General features: G+C 40.6%; 1 protein-coding gene and 1 long non-coding RNA gene across 4 annotated transcripts; one reads left to right on the top strand and one right to left on the bottom strand.

Annotated features, from left to right (window-relative positions):
- The first annotated feature begins 20 nt into the window (after positions 1–20).
- CCDC66 (coiled-coil domain containing 66) lies at positions 21–20334 on the top strand. 3 transcript variants are annotated; one of them, XM_074549877.1, is made up of 19 exons: positions 21–141; positions 1089–1153; positions 1889–1911; positions 2770–3187; positions 4028–4163; positions 4334–4437; positions 5380–5498; positions 6236–6409; positions 7192–7323; positions 9835–10085; positions 10432–10516; positions 11311–11472; positions 12859–13006; positions 13429–13551; positions 14026–14504; positions 15434–15471; positions 15721–15983; positions 17139–17266; positions 19932–20334. In XM_074549877.1, the coding sequence occupies exons 1-19, from the start codon at positions 131–133 to the stop codon at positions 20010–20012; spliced, it is 2940 nt and encodes a 979-aa protein (XP_074405978.1). In that variant the 5' UTR covers positions 21–130; the 3' UTR covers positions 20013–20334. The 3 variants fall into 3 exon arrangements, 2 of the variants coding, with proteins under 2 accessions (XP_074405978.1, XP_074405977.1); XR_012582229.1 differs by having other exon boundaries at positions 42–141; positions 15721–15766; XM_074549876.1 differs by lacking the exon at positions 1889–1911 and having other exon boundaries at positions 70–141.
- Positions 11467–14129, bottom strand: LOC141730644 (uncharacterized). Its single transcript, XR_012582231.1, has 3 exons — positions 13737–14129; positions 11987–12586; positions 11467–11873 (listed from the first exon to the last, which is right to left on the bottom strand). It is a non-coding gene; the product is annotated as an uncharacterized LOC141730644 (long non-coding RNA).
- Positions 20335–20431: the final 97 nt, after the last annotated feature.

Raw genomic sequence — 20431 nt, 5'->3', positions numbered from 1 at the left:
GCTGCGGGTGCCCATTGGTGGGGGCACTCCGCGGGCAGCCAATCGGCGCGCGGCTCCTTCAGCGGGGCGCGGAGCTGAGGGCGGGCGATGCTCGGTGCTCCGCGGAGCTCCGCGGCCGCCGGGCAGCGCCATGAACCTGGGGTAAGGAACGAGCGGGACCGGGCGGGACGGGACGGGCCGGGCCGGGCGGGGCGCGGCTGTTCGGGGAGGGACGGGCGTGGCTCCGCGGAACGCATTGGTTCCGCGCCGGGACGCGCAGTGCCGTGCGGCTGAGGGAGCAGGAGCGATCTGCGGGACAGAGCTGGGGGCCAGCGACCCTTCCGTGGGAGGGCCTCGGGACGGGCTCCGGGAGCGGGGCCGGGGTGCGATCCCCAGGGTCCCTTAGAGCGGTGCGTTGGAGCGTTCCGCACCCCCGGCGCAGAGCGGGCCGGGCCGGGCCCCGCTCCCCGCAGTGCCCCGTTCTGAGGTGCCCCTCACAAAGCTGCGTGCGAGCCCGAACTGCGCTGGGTTTTTTCGTTGTTAACGTTTTATAATGAAATGGGAGGATAAAGCGGTATTTGGAGCGCTTATGGTCACGTCGGATTGTCCCAGCGCACGGAGCAAAGGAAGGCAGCTGGAAATTGACACTGCCACGTTTTTCAATGCTCCCAAACGCTTCTAACAGCGCTTGTTCCGCTTGCAAAGGTGAATTGTTGTGCATGGAAGCACAACCAAAGGCTCTTTCCAGAATACAGCCCTGCTTTGTGATCAGCGCTGGCCTTCCGGGAGGCTTGGTTAGCGATTTGTGATTTATATTGTTGGATCATTCAATTCTTGAGGTGTATTGCACTGTATAACGATATGGAGTGGCACCTTTAAAGATCTACTGTGCAACAAGCAAAGCTGTAGTCGTTTTTTCAGTATCAATAAAACTACACCTTCTTCAAGACATGCTGATTTCTTTGTTTTAAGTAACTTCTCAAAACATGGCTTGGGATGTGAAGGACCATCTGGAATAACAGTAATTGTTCTTGTTATGAATGTTCAATTCTTACCATGATCAGATTACTTCATATTTCAGATTCCTCTCTCTCTCTCTCGTTTTGCAGCGATGGACTGAAGCTCGAAACTGAAGTGCTGGATGGAAAGCCTAGGCTAATTTTAGCTTCTTCTGGTATTTTTTTAAATTTAATCTTTAAAGCTTCTTGAAGTTAAACCTAATATCCAAGAGACATAAAGCCCAGCCTTCCTGAAATATTTTTGAGTTTAGGAAGCATGTTTGTGCATTGTTATTTATAAGTCCTCAGCAGCTCGATTCTCTGCAGTCGGTTGATGATGAATTGTGAATAGTCTGTGCACCAGGGAACAGCTGGCAAACAGTCTCCACTGCTTAGCTTGGCATTAAAATAAAAAGTTAAGTGCTATTGTGTATCAACTGGCATAACTTGATGGTAATTCCTGTAACTTTATAGCAGGTTACTTGCCAGGATAAAAGAGGCTTAATAACACCTTAATTTACACAGCATGACACCATTACAATCATGTTTTTAAGGCAGCTTCAGTATTTGTGGTAAACATTTTTAAATTTCAGTAAGCAGTTTATTTAGGCTATATCTCACTACTACCATCTGAGATAATTATTTTCCAGTATAAGTGTCAATAAATTCTATTTCTGTGATTTGTCAGACATGTCTCTGCAATAAATTCCAACTTTGTCAGACATACATTTCTGTACAAGTCTATTTTCCTTACTGTTCTGCATAGTCAGGGCAGATAGCATGGGAAAAGTATTTTCCCCCTGATTTACAAAAATCAGATGAATATAATGTTTTACTAATTTCTCAAGATTGTTTTTCAGGGACAAGTTGTTATTAAATACTTTCATATGTTTGTGTTTGTTTCCCAAAAGATAAATCAAAGCCTACCATGAAGGTAAGTGTAAAATTTTTAGAACACACAAATTCACTATTTGTTAACAGAAAATTTGAGAAATTGAACTGTATAAATACTTGGAAACAATTGTATTTATGAAAGAGAAATATGTGCTTATGAGTCTCTTGTAACTTGAGATATTCTCTTATTTCTCAGGTTTATAATAGCTGTTCAAAAGGATGAATACAAAGTTTTGTGACTATTTTTACCTTTCAAAATGCATTCGTTTCCTTGGCCAAGAGTTAGAGCAGCAGAGGGTATAATCATCTAAATCAGAACTTTCAGTGCCCTTAAAGGAATTCTGGTAAAATAAAGATCTGAAGTGTGTTTAATTTCAAGTTTGGTCATACAGGCTGTCTCTGAGTAAACTGCAATGGGGTGGGTTTGGGAAGGATAAAGAGCAGGAAAAGGTCCCAACAGACAGGAAATAATTACAAGTTTGCACCAAAGACCTTGGAAAGAATGAAACTTAGTTCAGAGTGGCAGAATGAGGACTGAAATACTGCTGGCTGTGTGATGAAAACATGTACCTGTGTGGAGCCAGGAAACACCTGTTCCCATTCAGAAACACCGAAGTAAAGCAGAATTAATGCTTGTTAATTCTTTTAAATGTCAGGCTACATTAGGTTATTATTCATACTGTCATTTTGAAATACTCAAATTCAGGTGCTGTGTCCTCTTCCAAAGTTTTCCTGGTACTTGTGAAGATGTTTCATTAGCTTATACAGAGTTACTGCTGATGGAGCAGAAAAGAAAAATGACACTTACTTTCTTTATTGCTTCAATCATGTTTTCATTTGTTACAAATACAATTTTTTCCCTTATTTAATAGATGGTGAAATCTTTTTGCTTTAACAGATGGGTAATAAAGCCAGAGCACCCAAACAGGCATTGAGAATAAAGCACACTGGACTCATCTTGAGGCCAACACAAAATGCTTGTATCAAGCAGGAAAATTTAACAAAACCAAGGAGTGAATCAAGTTTATCAATGACAAAAGGTGAAAAACTGCAAGTTAATAAACACTCCTCGCATGAAGCCACAACTAAAAGTTACTCTTTGATTTTCCAAAGAGATAAGACAAACAGATATCCTGATTCAGAGGATCCTAGTACTGTGAAAAAAACTAAACACAAACCTCAAGCCCCACATGTATCAGCTGAAGACTTAAAAAGTTTGGTGTGTTTAACACAAGCACAGCTTCAACAGATTTTGATGATTGTTAAAGAAGGAAGAAGCATCTCTGAGACTCATAATGAAAAGCAAGAGGAAATGGGTAAGATACCAGGCCTTGGATGCATTTGTTCCATGGAAACAGAGCAAAATGGGAAAGCTTAACTTGGAGTTGATAATTTCAGGTTATTTGCACATTGTAGAGATGTTCCACTTGGGTAGGATGGTCTCAGACAAAACACCATTTGCCATTATGAATGTGACATTGTTACTGTGAGAACCAAGCATTTCAGAATTATCACAGTAAAAAAGATTGTTTGTTACATTTCCAATATTCTGAAGAGCAAACCAGCAAGAAGCATTGGCACGGTTCCATGCAAAATAAAAACCATTTTACACTGGGGGGAAAAAGAACTGCACTGTACCACTGCCCAAGGAGAAGGGCCCTTCTGGCTTGTGAGGAGTTCAGGCCTTCCTTTGTATCTCAGGAGCAGTTCTGCCATTTTTCTGTGGCCAAAGTTGGATTTGTGTCTCTTAGCCTAACTGGACTATTAATGGTGAATAGTATTTTTCTTTTCCCCTCCCCAGTTCTCACACTCAGAAGTGTAAGAGCTGTTGCTTATCTTCCTTTAACACATCCTTCCTCCTGTTGGTGGCTGTGTGCAGGGGGTCAATATTTGCACCAAGAACAAGACATCCTGCAATGGATTAGAGTCCCAAACCCTGAGCTCTTTCCAAGAATAAGTGATTACTACATCTAGCATTTGAAAAATACCCTGTGAAGGTCTAACTTACGTGCCTTAACTATATAAGCAGGGCTGAAACCACTTTTGTTAAATGGTGGGGAATCTGCAAGCTTCTCCTGCTTTCAGAGTATTCACTCAAAGCTGGAGCAAGTTTAGTGGCTATATATACATTTTTATATATTTATGTTCTATTGCAGCTACTAATGAGGCATCAGAGGAAAATGTTATAGCATCACTCCAGAAAGATTGTGACGTGTCCCCAGTTCCAGATGAAGCAAACTCTGATTCAGGCAGGAAACAAGAAGCACATCCACAGCCAGGACAGAATGTTATGTAGGTACATTTGTGTTACTGTGTACAAAAATTGTGTCTCCAATAAAGGTTCATATCCCATGTTCTTAATAACAAATATCTTTTATAAATACTAATTTAAAAGTTACCTCTAAAATTTTAACACATCAGCTTTCTAGATAAAAATTTTCCCCCTCCTTCCTTTTCTCTAGAAAGGATTCATGGAAACCTGCTGACTTGTTTAGTACCTTGGGTGAAAGAGAAGGGGAGAGAGCCTTATTGGAACTTAAAAAGGCCCAATGGAAGAAGGAATTAGGTATTTATGATGTATAAAATACATTTTTGATATATCTTTTATCAAACTCAGGATGCCAAGAAATTTGGTATTCTTTATGCCCTTTTAAATTTACCTAGATCAGTACAGTTGCTATAAATTGAAAATTAAATAATAAATCTCCAAGACAGGTTAAGATTCTTGAATTTCAAAAGTTTATCCAAAGATTATAAACTCTTGCAAGAAACTTCATTGCCAATTAAATATTATCTCAAATATATTGTTATACTTTGTATTTTAGGTGCTACATGCCAGCAGTTTTGTCACATTCTGACAGTAATTGACAGCCATTATCATTGAAAAATTCATTTGGTTTTTAATGGGAACAGCATCAGCACTCAGCATGACTGAGTGTATGAAACTGCAGTTTGAACTTGAGAGTGTTTCCAGTCCAGCCCCATCACCAATCAAGGGGAATCTCTGGAGGAAACAAAAACTGCTAAATACAGTAGTAAACTCTCTCTGACAAATTAAGCTATTTATGATGCACATGGAGGAGTGCTGTGTTTTGGTTTGAAATTGGATTTAGACCATTTGGTTTCAAGGTTTAATTCTGCATTGTCAGTAGCTTCCATTATGGCTCTGTTGGTTTTAATAATGTTAAAGTAGCTCAAGGCTGATGTAACAAAACGGAGAGAGTTCATATACTTGGTTATTTGCTGGTTTTCCCTGGGAAATTGTTACTCCAGTGTTTTTTAGTGTCCCCAGAGAGACTCCCCAGTTACCTCTGCATCCCTGGGCAGATGCCCCCTTTGCTCTAAAGAGCAAGGTCCTGAGGGATTGGTCAGACTGATGGGTGACAACCCTTGTGTCCATTTCACAGTCCAAGTGACAGGGAAGACCTGCATTGCTTTTTTATTTTTCTTAAACTATTAAATGTTTGCAATAGGAATTCTAGTAAGAGCCTGATTTTGTTTGTTTAAGATGAACAGGTAGCACTGAAGAAGAAGCTGAAAGAAACTCTGGAGGGTGAGGTGGGTTATTTCTGGGCAAACCTGGGCAGTAAGAAAACCCCTAAAGTGGAAACTCCTGACCCAGACCAGGTAAGAACACAGTTTCCACAGCACTGTTGCAGAACAGTTTAATTTCTAATTCACAGATTTTATTTTCTGTACAAATCCTCTAGAATCCAATATTGGTGCTGCTTTAAGCCTTCTCAGGGCAGGAATTGCTGCAGCTCCCTGGTCCACACTTACTTGTTGCTCAAGGTCATAACTTTGCAGCTTAAGTTCTTTAGAGCAGGAACAACCCTTTCCTGTACCTCCATTTAGATTCCTTACTAAAAAGTATAAAACTTCTCTTGTTCTGTTTGAGGGAACAGTCTCAAATGTAGTTCCTGGCTATATAATGATATACATTGTTCATGAGCTGTCACATATATTTGCTTGCTTACATAATGAGCATAGCCAATATGACATCTAGCTTTTTAAAAGCTGTGATTCTGAAACCAGTGTGTTAGATAAATGCATTATACTCACAAGAGACTTCTCCAGTGAAAATTATTGCTCTTAAACAGAAGTTAGGGTTGTATCTGCTATCATTTCTTTCAGCAAAAGCAACTTGCACTTTTTTATGGCACACTCAGCATTCCTAGCAAAGTTTTGACTCTGTCTTAAAAGAATTTGTTTCAATCTGCATAATTGATAAATAGTGGATAAACAATGCTTAGTTACAAATTTGGGCTGAGGCTTTAATGAACAGCAGCTTCTAGAAGTATAATTTTGTTAACACACAAAACAGGTGAACTGAATAAGTCTTAAAATGGTCCCTTTGTTTGCAGGCAGTGCTTCCAGCTGGCTCAGGTGATGGCACTGAGAGCTCTGCCTGTACAGCTGCTTTAGCCACAGAGGCTGATGGAGCTGCCCTGAGTGTTCCAGGAGCTCCAGCTGGGCACTCTTCTGATTCCACTCCTTCTGACTTCCCAGCTGCCACTTGCACAGCCTTGCCTTTCAGGGTAAGCTCTTTACCTGTATGCAGGGTAGTTTTACTTAGTTATTAACAGCGAATGTTTGTCTCAATAAGTTGTTTTAAACCAGGAGAATTCCTTAGACCTTTTTGCTGTGCATAAATAACTTTGTCTGAATGAATGTTTACCAAAATATCAATGCTTTGAAGACAGCACTTCCTTCCAGGCTGATGTGAAGAACAGTACTAGAGGTGTGACATGCAGTGTTAATTAGTTTTTAAGTATGTGCAGAAGAAATAGAGAAGTGGGAACCTATATAAAATAAATTATATTGATGGCAGAGGGTTCAAGAAGTAGGTCTTAAATTATGGCTGGTAGGCAGAGATTGAAGAGAGTTTTTGTCAGATGGCATTGGAAGCTCTCAGTGCCACTGGAGCTTGTTAAATAGTATAGAAATCCCTTAGGCAGAAACAGAAGAATGAAGATGGCAACTCCTTAATTTCAGACAGATCACTGCTAATTAGATTGTGGTGCTGAATCTGCCTGGAACACAGACTGAGCAGTGAACCACAGGAAGAAAAAGGGATTTCTGTTCATGATACAAATAAGTAGGGTTTTCTGGAGTTCAAGTTAGAGTAATATTCAGAATTCATCTTTCTATTAGCAGTCAGATACTTGCTACAGTTACAAAGTTACATCCTTTTACTGTGCTAGGGAAAGGCCCAGTTTTGCTCACCCACTGAAGGCAGAGCTTTCTGCCAAGTCCTTATTATGTAGCTAGAGAAGATAGTTAATTTTTTGTAGAATAACCAGCAGTTATCTTATTTCAGGAAGCTGTGCCACAGGAGCGACCTTTCAGTGCTCTGAAACGTGAGCAACAGAAGAAGTGGCTTGAAGAGTTGGACAAGCAGAAGGAAGAAGCTAAACTACGAAAATTAGAAGAAAAACTTAATTTATCAAAGGTATCTGTGGTTTAGAGAAGTCTTTCTCTATTTTTGTTTTAAGAAATAAAAAATGAAATTAGTGAAGTGGCAATGATAGTAAAAGGTTTAAAATTATAAAATTTGGGGAATTAGAAAGAAGCTAGACTTAGTGGGGCCCTGGAAAAATGTTAAAAATAGACTCTGAAAATGTGAGGCTTTGTGTTTGCCAGATCATGTGAAATTGCACCTGCATCAGCAGTATATGGTAAATGATATAATTGTTAGATGTGATGATTGTTCAGTAATTAAACAATTATTGTTTAATCTTAGGAAGAATCATGAGAAGCTATGTTAGAAGTTTGAGGGGGACCACGAGGAGCCCATGCTTGGATGAAATCTATGTATACAAGAGAACAATATAAGTTTAATAATTAACATGAAATTTATATAACAATGGAATATAAAAACATGTTCATCCCAAACCCATGGGGAGGGTCAGATTTGGGTTTGTACCCCTGACACCCAGAGCTGTTCAATAAAAGCACCTGCATATGATCACTCTCATGATTATGTGTTTCTGAATGCTAACAGCAGCAAAGATGGAATTTTGTGCAGCACATCTAGGTTTTCACCATAAGGATGCACTCACACTGAGCCAGTGGCTGGTGTGTTCCAGGGCTTGCTGCAGGGATGGAGACAGTGGCAGCATCACCAAAAATCAAGGAGAAAATAAAACCCTCTTTCACTATATTTGAAGTGAGAGAGAATCAGGCATTACTTTATTTTCTGGCCAGGATGTGCCAAGGAAAATGTTCCAAACACGTGTTTTTGCAGGATTTTGCCCCAAACTTTACACAGTCAAAACCCATAGGGATGCACTGTTTTTAAGTTAATTGGGCTAGAGTTGAGCAAACCCCAATAGTCAGTTTCCCACTGGACTCTAATCTCCTTGCCTCCGGTGTTAATTAGATTTTCATTCTGACCAGATGTCTCCAATTCTGCCAAAGGCAGCATCTGAGAGTAAATGTTTTCTGGATGGCCACTAATGTTTTGTTGGTGTTCCGTTGATGGCCTTTTCTCTTTTTGGGATCTTTGGGCTGCTCCTGGTCTGCTGCTGTGTTCAGCCCATCTCCTTAGGGTAATGCTGCATCTCCTAAAAACGTCCAGAAAATTCCTTTCCCCAAGGCCAAGTAAAGTCAAGCCCAACTTAAGAGACAAAATAAAAGTGTCTAAGTTATATTGTTTCCAACAGTAGTAGTTTCTTTCTCTTTTCCACCACGTGTAGAAGCACTTGGGTTTGCAAGGTGGTGTAGAGACCATGGCTAGACACTTTGGAAAAAGAAAATTTGTGTGGACTACAGGGGATGAGAGAAGAGAAACCAAGTACAAGGTGTCACAGTGACAGCAAAATCCTGTTTCTAGAAATACTTTTTTTAATATACATACAGAGTCATGCAGCTGTAAAAAAGTTTAAAGCAAGCACTTTTCCAGAGAATATGGAAGAAAATCACCTTACCTTTCCTTACTCCCCAAAGCCAGCCTTGCTGCTGGGGTGGTTACAGACCTGCACACAACACAAGTCTTGTCTTCCCCTGAGTTGGTGAGGGGATCAGGCTTCCTTTGTAAACCGAATTTTTAACTGTGAAGGGAACACAGCTGGGATATGTTCCCTCATTAGCTGCCTTGTTAATTGGGTAGGTGTGCTGTGGAAGGAGGGCTGCAGGCACCAGGGAGTCACCTTTTCCTTTTTCTCATGGAAATGCAGCAGCAATGTGTTTGTGCTGACCAGGTGTTCGTGCTCAGGAACACATAATCACAGAATGATTATTTACAGGTGCTTTTATTGAAGAGCTCTGGGTGTCAGGGGTACAGACCCAAATCTGACTCCAACATGGGTTTAGGATGAACATGTTTTTATACCCTGATCCTTATATAACTACACATTAATTGTTAAACTTACATTGTTCTATTGCATACATTGATCTCATCCAAGCATGGATTCTTGTATTTCCATCAAACTCCCCAAACATCATTTCTCATGATTCCTGTTAGGATTAAACAATAATTATATCCAATTACCAAACAATCATCACATTTAACAGTCATCATTTATCATGCAACAATCATATCATTTATCATAGTCATTAAATGATTATACAGGTGCAGTTTCACATAATCCAGTAAAGTTTAACATTTTCCCAGGGCCTTCCAGGCCCAACCTTTCTTTCCAACTCCCCTTAATATCCCATGATTTTAGAAACATTTTATTCCTGTACTATCACAGGTATGGATCAGCATTATAATCTGTGATTTGACTTGCATTTTAATTGTCTTCTCACTTAAGGAATTTTTAATTGTCTTCTCACTTAAGGAATTAACTGCTGTCTGCATGGTAGCTTTTCAGATGTTCCTGGTGTACAAAATGTGTACTGTCTGTTTTATTAACCACCTTTTACACTTTACAGACACAGTGTAACTGAATGCTTTTCCTTTTTCTCTTTTTTTTTTGTTGTTGTTGTTTTTTGTTGTTGTTGCTTGATACTCGTTTAGGCAGAAGAGCATGACAGATGGGAAATGCATTTTGATTCTTTTAAGAACCACTTCGGTGCTAATGCACAACAGCCCTTAAATGGAATGCACAGAAAGCCTGAAAATCTTTCCTTGTCACCTGACCCCAAGGACCCGACTGCTTTCATTCACCCTTTGTCCCCTGCAGCTTTAGGAAACCTCATGCCCTTACAGATGGGAACTGCAGAAAAAGCTGCTAAAAATGGTGCTTTGGAACAAAGTCAGAGAGTCAGGTGAGTGAGCTTTGTAAGGGTAATTATTTTCCCAGCCAGTACGTTTATGGTACCTCCCCAGAAAAAAAAAAAAAATCCTTTCCATACATTTGGCTTTTGTTTTTCAAATACCTGTTATTTCACTGTTGAAAGACACAAGTGCTGCCAGTGTTTACTAATGAAATTTACTGCAAATAGCCTTACGTGTTTCCTTAATGAAAAAGATTTCCTAATCTATGAATTAATTTATATATTATAATTAACAGAATAACCTCAATATGAAAATGCAACCTAACTGATTCTAATTAAGGAAGGCTTAAGGACTATTTTCTCATGATTAGAAGCACTGACATGTCCCTCTGTTCAGTTTCCTGCGTTCCATGACGGCTCTGCTGGACCCTGCCCAGCTTGAGGAGAGGGACAGGAGGCGGCAGAAGCAGCTGGAGCATCAGGTACTGCTGGGTGTTAAAGCCTCACCCTTGTTTGATAACAGAGAGGATGAAAGGTAATGTCTCATGAATAAAGCATGAGGTTTAATACCAGAACCCAGGGAGGCACTTGACTTTTACACTTCAGATGACATGTGCATTGTTTGGCAGTATTTCCTTCAGTCAGACTCTACAATTCTCTTTCAATATTTGCACAAGATTATTGCACTTCTGTTACTGAACTCCTGCCTCAAAAAAAGGTACAGTTCAATCCTTAGAGCTCTAGCAGGTTTGTGTGCATTTTCCTTCAGTCTCCACTGTTATAAGGAGGAGAAATCTGATATTTACAGATTCCCACTCCATGAACCTTTAGTTTTTTCTCTAGCTCACTAACATTTACCTGACCTCTGTGGCACCCTAACAATGTGTGTCTCTAGCACGGTGTGAAGAAGTCTCAATATAAATGTAGAGACTGTTCTGATCACACTGTTACTCTGCTGGATCAAACTCCTGGATTACCAGGAGCTTTTTCACCAATAAGGTGAAAATCAGACCTTCATCTCTTTACAAGAAAAAAAAAAAGTATTTTCTAAAACATAAAAAGCTCCTTTTTTCTATCTGAGTATTTCAGACTGCTCAGTTGGGCTGGTGGTTTTCCAGAAACAAAACCAGGAGTGTTTGAATTAAATTATCTTCAGATTTTTTTTTCACTTGTCCAAATCCAATCCTACACATATACAAAAATACATTAATAAATACCTTACAATATGTTAATGTTGTATCTTTTACTTTGTCCTTTTCTTTCCTGACCCTGCCAGAAAGCAATAATGGCTCAGGTGGAAGAAAAACGGAAGCAGAAACAACTGGAGGAAGAGCAGAGAAAATGGGAAGAGCGACAGGAAGAGCTGCGCCTGGCACGAGAAAAAGCACAACTGCAGAAACAGTTTGAAGAAGAAATGCTGAAACAAAAACAAAAGGAGGTGGGGTTTGCATTATCTTAGTGCAGATAGTGTGAGTTTTGAGGAAAATAGTTCTTGTTCCTCACTTGCAAAATTTTGCTCATCATTTTGAGAATGAAAACTATCAAAAATGTAGAGTTGCTTAATAAATATACAACACTGTATGAGAATAAGCCAGATTGGTTTTTTGAACAAGGGCCTTTTCAGGAAGAGAAATTATAAGAACTGGCAAAACCAGAAATGTAGTTGTAAATAGTGCAGAAACATCCATTTTAAAATACAAATTTAAAATTAAAAATTACCTTGAAGTATGTCCAGTTCTTGTTATTGGTAACTTGATGCTTTTAAGGTGCTTCAGTAACATGAAGTTCATCCAAGTGAATGTGCTTTCAGTCTGAATTCAAGACTTCTTAGAATATAGTCTGAAAAAGACATTTTAAAAGTCAGTCAGGTTCTCCATCTTTCCCCTGCGTAGCTGTTGCTGAGCTTTACACAGTGCTTTCATATAAAAGTTAAACCAAAGGTCGGCTTTTACCTTTGGTAAATACAGATTTTGAATTTCTATTTCTCCTTTAACCCCTGTGGAAGGTTAAACACTCAGTCTGATGTTTCATTCTTCCCTTTGGAACAGCAGAGCTGTAACTGTTTGCCTCCTCTTTGGAGCAGTAGCAGATTCCATGGTGCCATAAGACAAGGTGATTCCAGAAACAGTCTTCTCCAGAGCCTGCAGAAATGTGGATTGCTGATTTCTCTGCATTTTCTGGAAGGAATTGTGTGGCATCTGCCTGTAGATGCTTGAACAGACTGGTTCAACATGGGGAGAGTCATCCTCTGTCATTGCTCAGCTCCTTTGGTGTCACAGCACCAGTTGTTCTTTCCAACTGCAAAAGCAGGAGGGAGTGGGATCAGCTGCTGCCAACAGTTGGGAAATGAGATTTTCCTTGGCCCAGTCTCCTGCACCTTGAACCCACTGAGTCAGGGAGCTGTAACCCCCTGACATTTGCTGGGGAGCTTTCACTGGCTCCTTGCTGTGCAAGTAGGAGTAAGATGGGATTTGTTACTTTTATTTGGGCTCCTTTCATTTCATTAAAGCACATGTTACAGGAAGTCACAGATGGCTGACATCAGATGGCATCTAGAAAAAGAGGAATTTATTAGAAGGGAAATAAATGCTCATTTTTTAATGTTAAGACTGAAGATCTTTTGTTAGTACAGCAGAGGTTCTGAACTTATAATCACAGAAATTATAGGTTACATACTGTACTTAACTAGTTTTAGTTTTGAAAAAAAATACTTTCCCTAAATAAAAATACAAATAAACCTTGAGGATTATATGGTCATTAAATAATCCAATTGATTTTATTCTCAAATAATCACATATTTACCCTTTTTCTTTTTTTATGAAAGGAACTTGCAACTCTTAAAGCCAAAGAGCTTTATCAGACAATGGAGAAAGCTCAGGAGTTAGCCCAGGGATCAAAACAAGACCAGCACGTTCCAGCCTTGGCTCAGAAGGCACATGACCTTTCAGAACTTCAGAACAGTCTTGGTGGTGGCAAGTATAAATCTCACACTCAGTTTCCCTGTTCCTTTGGTGGTTGAAAGCAAGTTGTTTCTGGGATTGGCGTGGGGTTTTTTTTGGTTTTTGTCTGAATTTGGGTCACAAACCAAATTTCATTACAATTTATTTACCTTTCAAACAAATCTAAGTGTTAACTCCTATAGAGAATATTGTGTTTTAGTACGTTTCAAACAGTGTATTACATAAAGGAAGAAATGCAGAGCTATTGGCAGGAATGCACAGGAATATTCAGACCTGTGTGCTGTCAGATTTCCAGTGGCAAAGGGAGAGCATTGGCATTTGGATCCCAGTTCTCAGTATTGCTTTGAGCTCTAAACCACAACAGTCTGATAACTGTGTAGCATAGTTTAAATTGAACACAGGTTACTAAATGGAACAACTCTACCCCTTTTCAGGTGCTGCAGAGTTTGACAGCTGCAATTCTGGCGTTTCAGCACCAAGTGCTGATTTCCCTGCAGGCGTGGGGAGCCCCCCTGGGCTGCAGCGCTCCCCGCGCAAGGACACGGCCGTGCAGACAGGTACAGAGCCCACACTCAGCCACTCTGGGGGGGAGTTGTTTGTCACACTGAGCCACATCCCTGACACTGCCAGGGAATAAAGCTGGAAAGAAAAACTTGCACTGACACAGTCATGTTAGTGTGTCACAGTGTTATCACTATTTGTTCTTCTAAATAAATGATACTTCTGTATAGTTGTTACTTACCGGTTACAAATCCCATAGACAAATGCTGTGTCAATTTAGGGTCACAAGCCACATAGGTCCAAATTTTTTTGGTTCTCCAGTCTTTTGTGTTTTATCCCTTCCTCACTGAGTTTACTTCTACGGGTCCTATCTATCTTCCACAGAAAAAAAAGAAAAAAAAAGGATTATCAAACTGTAGCAACCATTTTAAACATAAAATAAGTAGTAGTAGATTGATACATATACAAAAGTCAACCAAGTAATTTGAATAGCTCAGACTTGGAGTTAAAATACAATTATTTTTTTTTAGATTGCTTTAATACTTCAGCATACACAGAGTCAGCTGAGGAAAGAACTGCATGTTGTGAATCACCTGATATTTCCATAGAATATAAAGAAATGTCTAACAGCAAAAAATACCAGAAGGAAATGCATTATATGGATAAAAATAAACTTCCAGGAAAAGGGACTGGTGGTATTTACAGTGATCTCTATGAGCAGTATGCAAGGAAAGAAAGGCACATTAAATCTTCAGAAAAATACAGCAAAAGACCTGACTGGAACATAAACAAGCCTGGGAAAAGATACATTCCAGCCTCAGAAAGGTACCCCGAGGCTCTGCAGAGGCAGAGGGAGGAGAACAAGGTGCGCCGGCAAATGGAGCTGCTGCAGCTGCTGGAGAGGAACAGCCCCGGGCAGCTGAGTGCCAGGAGGGGAGGGCACTCAGCCAGCTCTGCCTCGCCCCGGGAAGAGACAGCTGGGAACAGGAAGGGCCACAGAGGCAGAAAGGTGGGTCACTGCCTGCCCTCTGAGAACAATGGCCTGCTTTTAAAACTCTTGTTCCTCACAGTGTTACCTGGGTGGGAGTTCAGTTCTGTAACTGGAGCAGTGAAATTCTCCTATTGCTCATCCTTATGTCAGCACTATGTTCATCAGGAGCAAAAGAACATATTCAGATTTTTGAGTTTTTACTGTTATTTCAGTCTTCCAAAGTGTTGATTCCTTTTCATTTGCTCACTAACACTGATTCATGATGTAAACAGAGAGCTTAAATGCAAGCAGTGTGCAGGACACAGTGACATCGCTGGCTTGCTCGTTTGTGCAGTCACTGTGTTGTGCTGACAGGTGAGGTACAGCAGCACCTGCTCAAGGAAACAATGTTTATTTGTGCAAAGAATATGGATTACTGAGGATGTACTCCACTGCCACAGAAATGCATCCTTCTTAGGGGAGTCACACTATAGCAGTACAGCTTGTGGCTGGAAAAAGTCTTTTGAAGAAAATACTATCAAATATATTTTTAGCTTCTCTCTTGCCCTCTCTCTATATCCATAATTTGTTCCATCAGTATGCAATAAGCACCTCACTTTCTCACACATTCAAATAACAAAACTGGACCTTTCCTTTAATGTCCTGGATTGAACCTTTCATGTTTATAAATTCCTACATTCCAAGGACAGGGGAATCGACATAATATTTTTGATAGTGCTTAGAGCTGCCAAATTCAGAAAATCGTAATCAAAAATTTGTTGATTTATTTCATGGGCACTACAAGTCTCTTAAATGCAAATCTTTGATCAGTACCTTTCTCCTGAACCTAGGTCAAACAAGTCCTTTTGGAATTTCAGAACAAACTTTCTCTGAAAAATCAAAGCTTTTAATATAAAAAACATGGAGATTTTTTTGTTTTACTTTTGACTTTCTTGGTTTTCTCCTAGGAAGAAAAATTTCATAAGAATCACTTGAATGAAGAAAGGTATGTCAATACTCTGCATTAATCAAATGTAGGAATACGTTATTACTGAAATGCATGTGCTTTTCTTTCCTGATTTTTTAAAAAAAATTTAGATACATCTAATTTAAAGACATACAGATTGCAGGTATAAAAGCAGAAGAAATAAACAAAAATCTTGTCTTTCAAAGATTCTTAGTCTCTGTTATTTGAGAAAATCACATTACTGATGTATTGTTTGAGCTTTTCTCTAACTTCAGTTGTTCCATGCAGATCTGAATCCCCACCCGTCCCAGCAGTGAGGAACAGGTTACTGCAGGTACAGCCAAGGCAGATGGAGGCTCCTCCCGTCCCGGTGTTGGAGCAGCGGGCTGGGAGGGCGCAGAACGCCCGGGCGGCCCCGCAGCGCAGCAGCGCCCCCGCCGCGCCCCCCAGCCCGCCCTGGGCGCGCTTCGTGCCCTACGTGCGCACCCGCGAGGTTCTGTGCCTGCCCCCGGAGGCACCGCCGAGCCGGGCCTCGACCCAGCACACGCACGGTACGGCAGCCCCGGGGAGAGCGGGAGCCGCGCCCTGCAGCGCCGCTGCTTTGCTGCTCATTGCGCTGTGCAGCAACCTCTGTGTCACAGCAGGGCACACAAAGGCCGTGCAACCAAATCCTGGTCGGTGTGTTGTACTTGCCCAATTATCCCATCATCAAAAAAACCAAACAATACTAAAGGTAGCAGCAACTTTAACTGAATAGCTTAAAATATATGAAATTGGATACACTTTAAATATGGTTAAAATAAAGGATCATTTGGTTCCAGTAATAGTGCAGAAGCAGAAATAACCGTGTGGGGTACGGAGTGCAGGGTCCCTGGAGCGCTGCCGCCTCTCTACGAGCTTGCCAAGCTGAAATTCCCCTGTTATGCCACGTGTCAATGCCACCTCCTCCCGTGTTCCATTCCTCACACTTCTGCCCCTGCCCTCATCACCACCTTTAGCACACATGCCCCACCACTCTTTGGGGTCGTCACTGATGAAGGTCTCTCCTCTTCCTCCATGTCCTTTCATTCACCTTTACTACACGTGCTACACACGTGCACTAAGCCAGTACAATGTAAGCCAAAACTAACATAACATAATATTTAAGCATCAAAGCAATAAATCTCATATAATTAACATTTTCCTGGGACCCAAGCAGATTTTCCTTTCTTTCTGTTAATTTTTAGTAACTGTTATCTCTTGCTTTTTCCTGCCTTGAACATCTGCAGGAAAGGAAGGGGGGGGGTGGAACCCCTCCTCTCCCTTTCTTTCTTGGCATTACACCTTTTAACTGTTTCATTATTTCCAAATATTAATTACTGTGTCAATATTAATTACTGTTTCAATTTTGTCAGCACGAATCATACCTATTTACCACAGGTATTAAAAAATCAATCCACCAAGTTTTAAAAAAATCAGCAAAGCAACAAATGTGTTACCAATATTTTGTTTGTTTACCTTTCATGAAGTATGACTGCACTTTCTTGCTTTACTGCAGAGAGATTGGAGTTTAGGAATCTAAGTGTTGTTTGATTTAAAAATACAGATTATAATCTCAATAGCAACCAACGCCTGATTTTCATAAACTTTCAAAATCTGCTGCTTCAAAATTAAAAGAAAATTAATAAAGTGTTTTATTAACTGATTTGATATATATTTACTTTTAGATTCATACCAAATGCCACAACAGATTTTTAGCTCAGATCATGTTAGAGATCCTCTTCTAAATCCTGATGCAGTTACAATCAGAGAGAGACAACAAGAAATTCTCAAAGGATTGTCAAAATTACGGCAGGTAAGCAGAAATTTATTGGCTAACTGTGCATGTGTGTGTGTGTATATGTGTGTGTATATATATAGAGATATACTGAAGTAAAAATTATTACATCATTATCTTTAATTCTATTTCCATCATTTGATTTATATTTTGGGCCCTGTCCTCTACTTTTGTTCCATTTTACTAATTTTGTTTTTCACCTGTTGCTTCCATCTTTGGACAGTCCTTAGAGAGAGAGTATGGACTCCTCAGTCCTTAAATCAGCTGTGAAACAGTGAAGTGCCTGAGCAAACTTGAAACCAAGAGAAATGACTTTGTTTGGTGGCCAGGTTTCTGTGGTTAGGGCTGTTCATAAAGAATGTATCAGTTTCAAAAGAACAGTTTTAACACAACACTAGAACCTTGTTAATGAGGTTTCCTCTCTGCTGTTCCCAGGTTAGGACAGAACAGTGGGGTTGGTGGGGTGGTCTCGAGTCAGGCCTGGAAAAAGACTGGAATTTGCAAACTGGAAGTATGAAAACTTAGAAAATCCTTCCAAGACAGCTGCTACTTGTTAACATGTAAAAAGCAAGCTCAATATTTGTCAACCATCCTCCTGCTGTACAGATGACACCTGTTTTGCCTCAGTTATTTGACTGAGAAAGCATGAACAGTGCAGGATTTTGTCTGATATACAAAAAGCTGAGTTTTCTGTTTCAGAATATAATCTAGTCTTGCTCTTCTGCATTTATATATACATATATAGAGTGGATTGATAGTGTCAGAGTACATACACACCTGTATTTACAACATATTTAGCCATTGTTTTGTTTGGGGAAATTCACATAACAGTGCCATAATGTCAGCCAGTGTTGTCTCTGAACTCCCGGCTGAGGCAGCGATGGATGCACCGGGCTGGTGCAGTCCCGGTGGGATTGGCTGAGCAGGGAAGGAGGGAGGGTCAGTCTGGCACTGCATTTGCTACCAGACAGCAAATCTCTGTCTGTGCCTCAGCCACAGCAGGTACAGGAGCTAGCAACAGACTCTCTTTCCTCACTGAAATCAAAAGTCAGTGGATAAATTGAGCAAAGTGAATGATTTGTGAAAAAGAAGGGACAAAGTTTAACAAAGAGGACTCAGCCCCAGGTCAGTAGCACCCCAGTGTTCCTGAGGCAGCAGCTCTGCCAGGGCTGCAGGTGACAGTGGCTGGGTGGGGACACACCCCAGCTCTCTGGGGAGGGATTTCCCATTGCTGAGCCCCTGCCCAGTACCTGGGCAACCCCTGTGACAAACACTCAGCTGCCAGCTCTCAGGGTTATTTGTTCCTCAGCTCTTGGTTTATTCAGGGCAGTTTATTTTATAACTTGGCTTTGTGACATGCTTATACATGCAAAAAATGCTCTGCAAAAATACTAATTATTGACACAGAGACTGAAAGCAGTGACCCATTAATAGAAATAAGCAGATCCTGTTGATTAATTAGAAAGCAATTCATCAAGTGATTGAAAGTAGGCAGCTGCTGCCTTCGAAGGAGCCAGAGTGAAGCCTTGCAGGCTGCTTTGCTGCCTTTCCTTTGGTGCCACCAGCAATCTGTGCCTCAATTGCTGCAGGAGTTGCTGCCTTGCATTAGGTCTGTACCGAGCTGTGCCAGCAGCCTGTAACTCCTGTCTTTGAGAAAGGCCTTGGAACTCCTGAGAAAAACAATTACCTTTTCTCTTTTAAAAAAACCAGACTTCTATGGTATCAGATTATTTCTGACAAGTCTAAGATAGATGGAGAGCAAGGGGCCAGATGTATCAATAAAAACTTACTTTTAATTTATTCACATACTTGTCATAGTTCTATCATGTATGACCTGAATCCAGGAGGGTTTTTTGTGACAGGGTTTCTCCATCATCAGTACTTACAAGAACCTTGAACCTTTTGGCAGTTCTCTGTGGCTCCTGAAATGTCAGACACTGCTCTGGTTCCAGTGGCCCTGCTGCCCTTGCTCTGAAGGGAATTGTTTGTGTTAAGGCTGAAAGCCAATGCCCATCAGGGTTTTGGGTTCTGCTTCATTCAGGAATTCACTACAATACTGCAAATGCAGAGACAGTGCACAAAGGGATGAGAAAGTTCCATTTCATACAGTGGAAAAGTCCTTTTTTCCTCTGCATGGTCATCCCTGGAAACTGGCCTGGCTTCCACTCCAGTCACACATCAAGGGCTGCTGTAGAAGTTCCCTCTTCCCTGAGGCTTTACTGTTTTTTCTGAACTTAAAAACCATTAGGCCTTAACAAGGAAATTGTTTCATAGTTAAAAACAATGATGCTACATTTGTTGCAGTCACATTATTGTAGTTCATATTTCACAAGTCCCATGCTGTTACCTTATATTCTTAAAGTCCATACCTTCTCACTGGTTTTCCATGAAGCTGTTCCTCCCTGCAGCACAGTCCTTCCTGTCCTGTGAGGGGCTGCTCCTGGGCTCTCCACCCACCCCTCTTTATTCCAGTTACCTCCACGAGCTGCAGCTGCTGCCCAGCCAAGGACTCTGCAGCTGTGGCTCATTTGGAGCAACTGGGACAATACACAGATCTTACAACACACAGATCTTACACAGATCTTACAGGGACTCTCCATAACAATCCATATATTCATGCCCCCACATACACTGGTTCAGGCTGTGGGAGGAGACACAACATTGACATTTGTATTTATTTCAGGGCCTCCTGCAGAAGCAGAAGGAGTTGGAGAACACTCTGATTCCCACTGTAGCTCAAGAGAACTTCATGCCACCGTTCTGAGAGGTGCATATGAATGTTCTGAATCCTTCATATGGAAATGCACAGCACTTTGCTACTGTAATTAACTACAAAACACCTCTAGCTTTTTTATGGAAATTAAATTATGAGAATTTTGATAGACTACAGGGTCATGCTACATTTTATATTGAAGATAATTTAGACTAATCATGGTTTGTCTGTTTAGAATGGTTTTCATGCTACTTGAATACAAGGGTCAATTTAATATAAACCACCAAAAACATGGAAGTAAACTGTTACATAGGTTTTTGTAGAACTCAGTGTGTCAATTTTGATAAATAAAAAAATTAAGATGTATTCTGAATGGCTTTAGTTATCTTTGTTGGTATTTTAAACTATACAAAACTGCCTGCATTTCGATATTCTGCTACCTTTCAGCCTTATACTGTGAACATCAAGTA

The sequence above is a fragment of the Zonotrichia albicollis genome, chromosome 12 (assembly GCF_047830755.1).
Source record: "Zonotrichia albicollis isolate bZonAlb1 chromosome 12, bZonAlb1.hap1, whole genome shotgun sequence".
Taxonomy (NCBI): Eukaryota; Metazoa; Chordata; class Aves; order Passeriformes; family Passerellidae; genus Zonotrichia; species Zonotrichia albicollis.
The sequence above is the reverse complement of the archived record's forward strand: the minus strand, read 5'-3'. Positions and strand labels throughout refer to the sequence as shown.

Bases quoted from the DNA above. Each gene is read 5' to 3' on its own strand.
- CCDC66 (XM_074549877.1), top strand. The intron at 3,188-4,027 runs GTAAGATACCAG...GTTCTATTGCAG, and splicing joins TGAAAAGCAAGAGGAAATGG to CTACTAATGAGGCATCAGAG. The intron at 10,517-11,310 runs GTACTGCTGGGT...TGACCCTGCCAG, and splicing joins AGAAGCAGCTGGAGCATCAG to AAAGCAATAATGGCTCAGGT.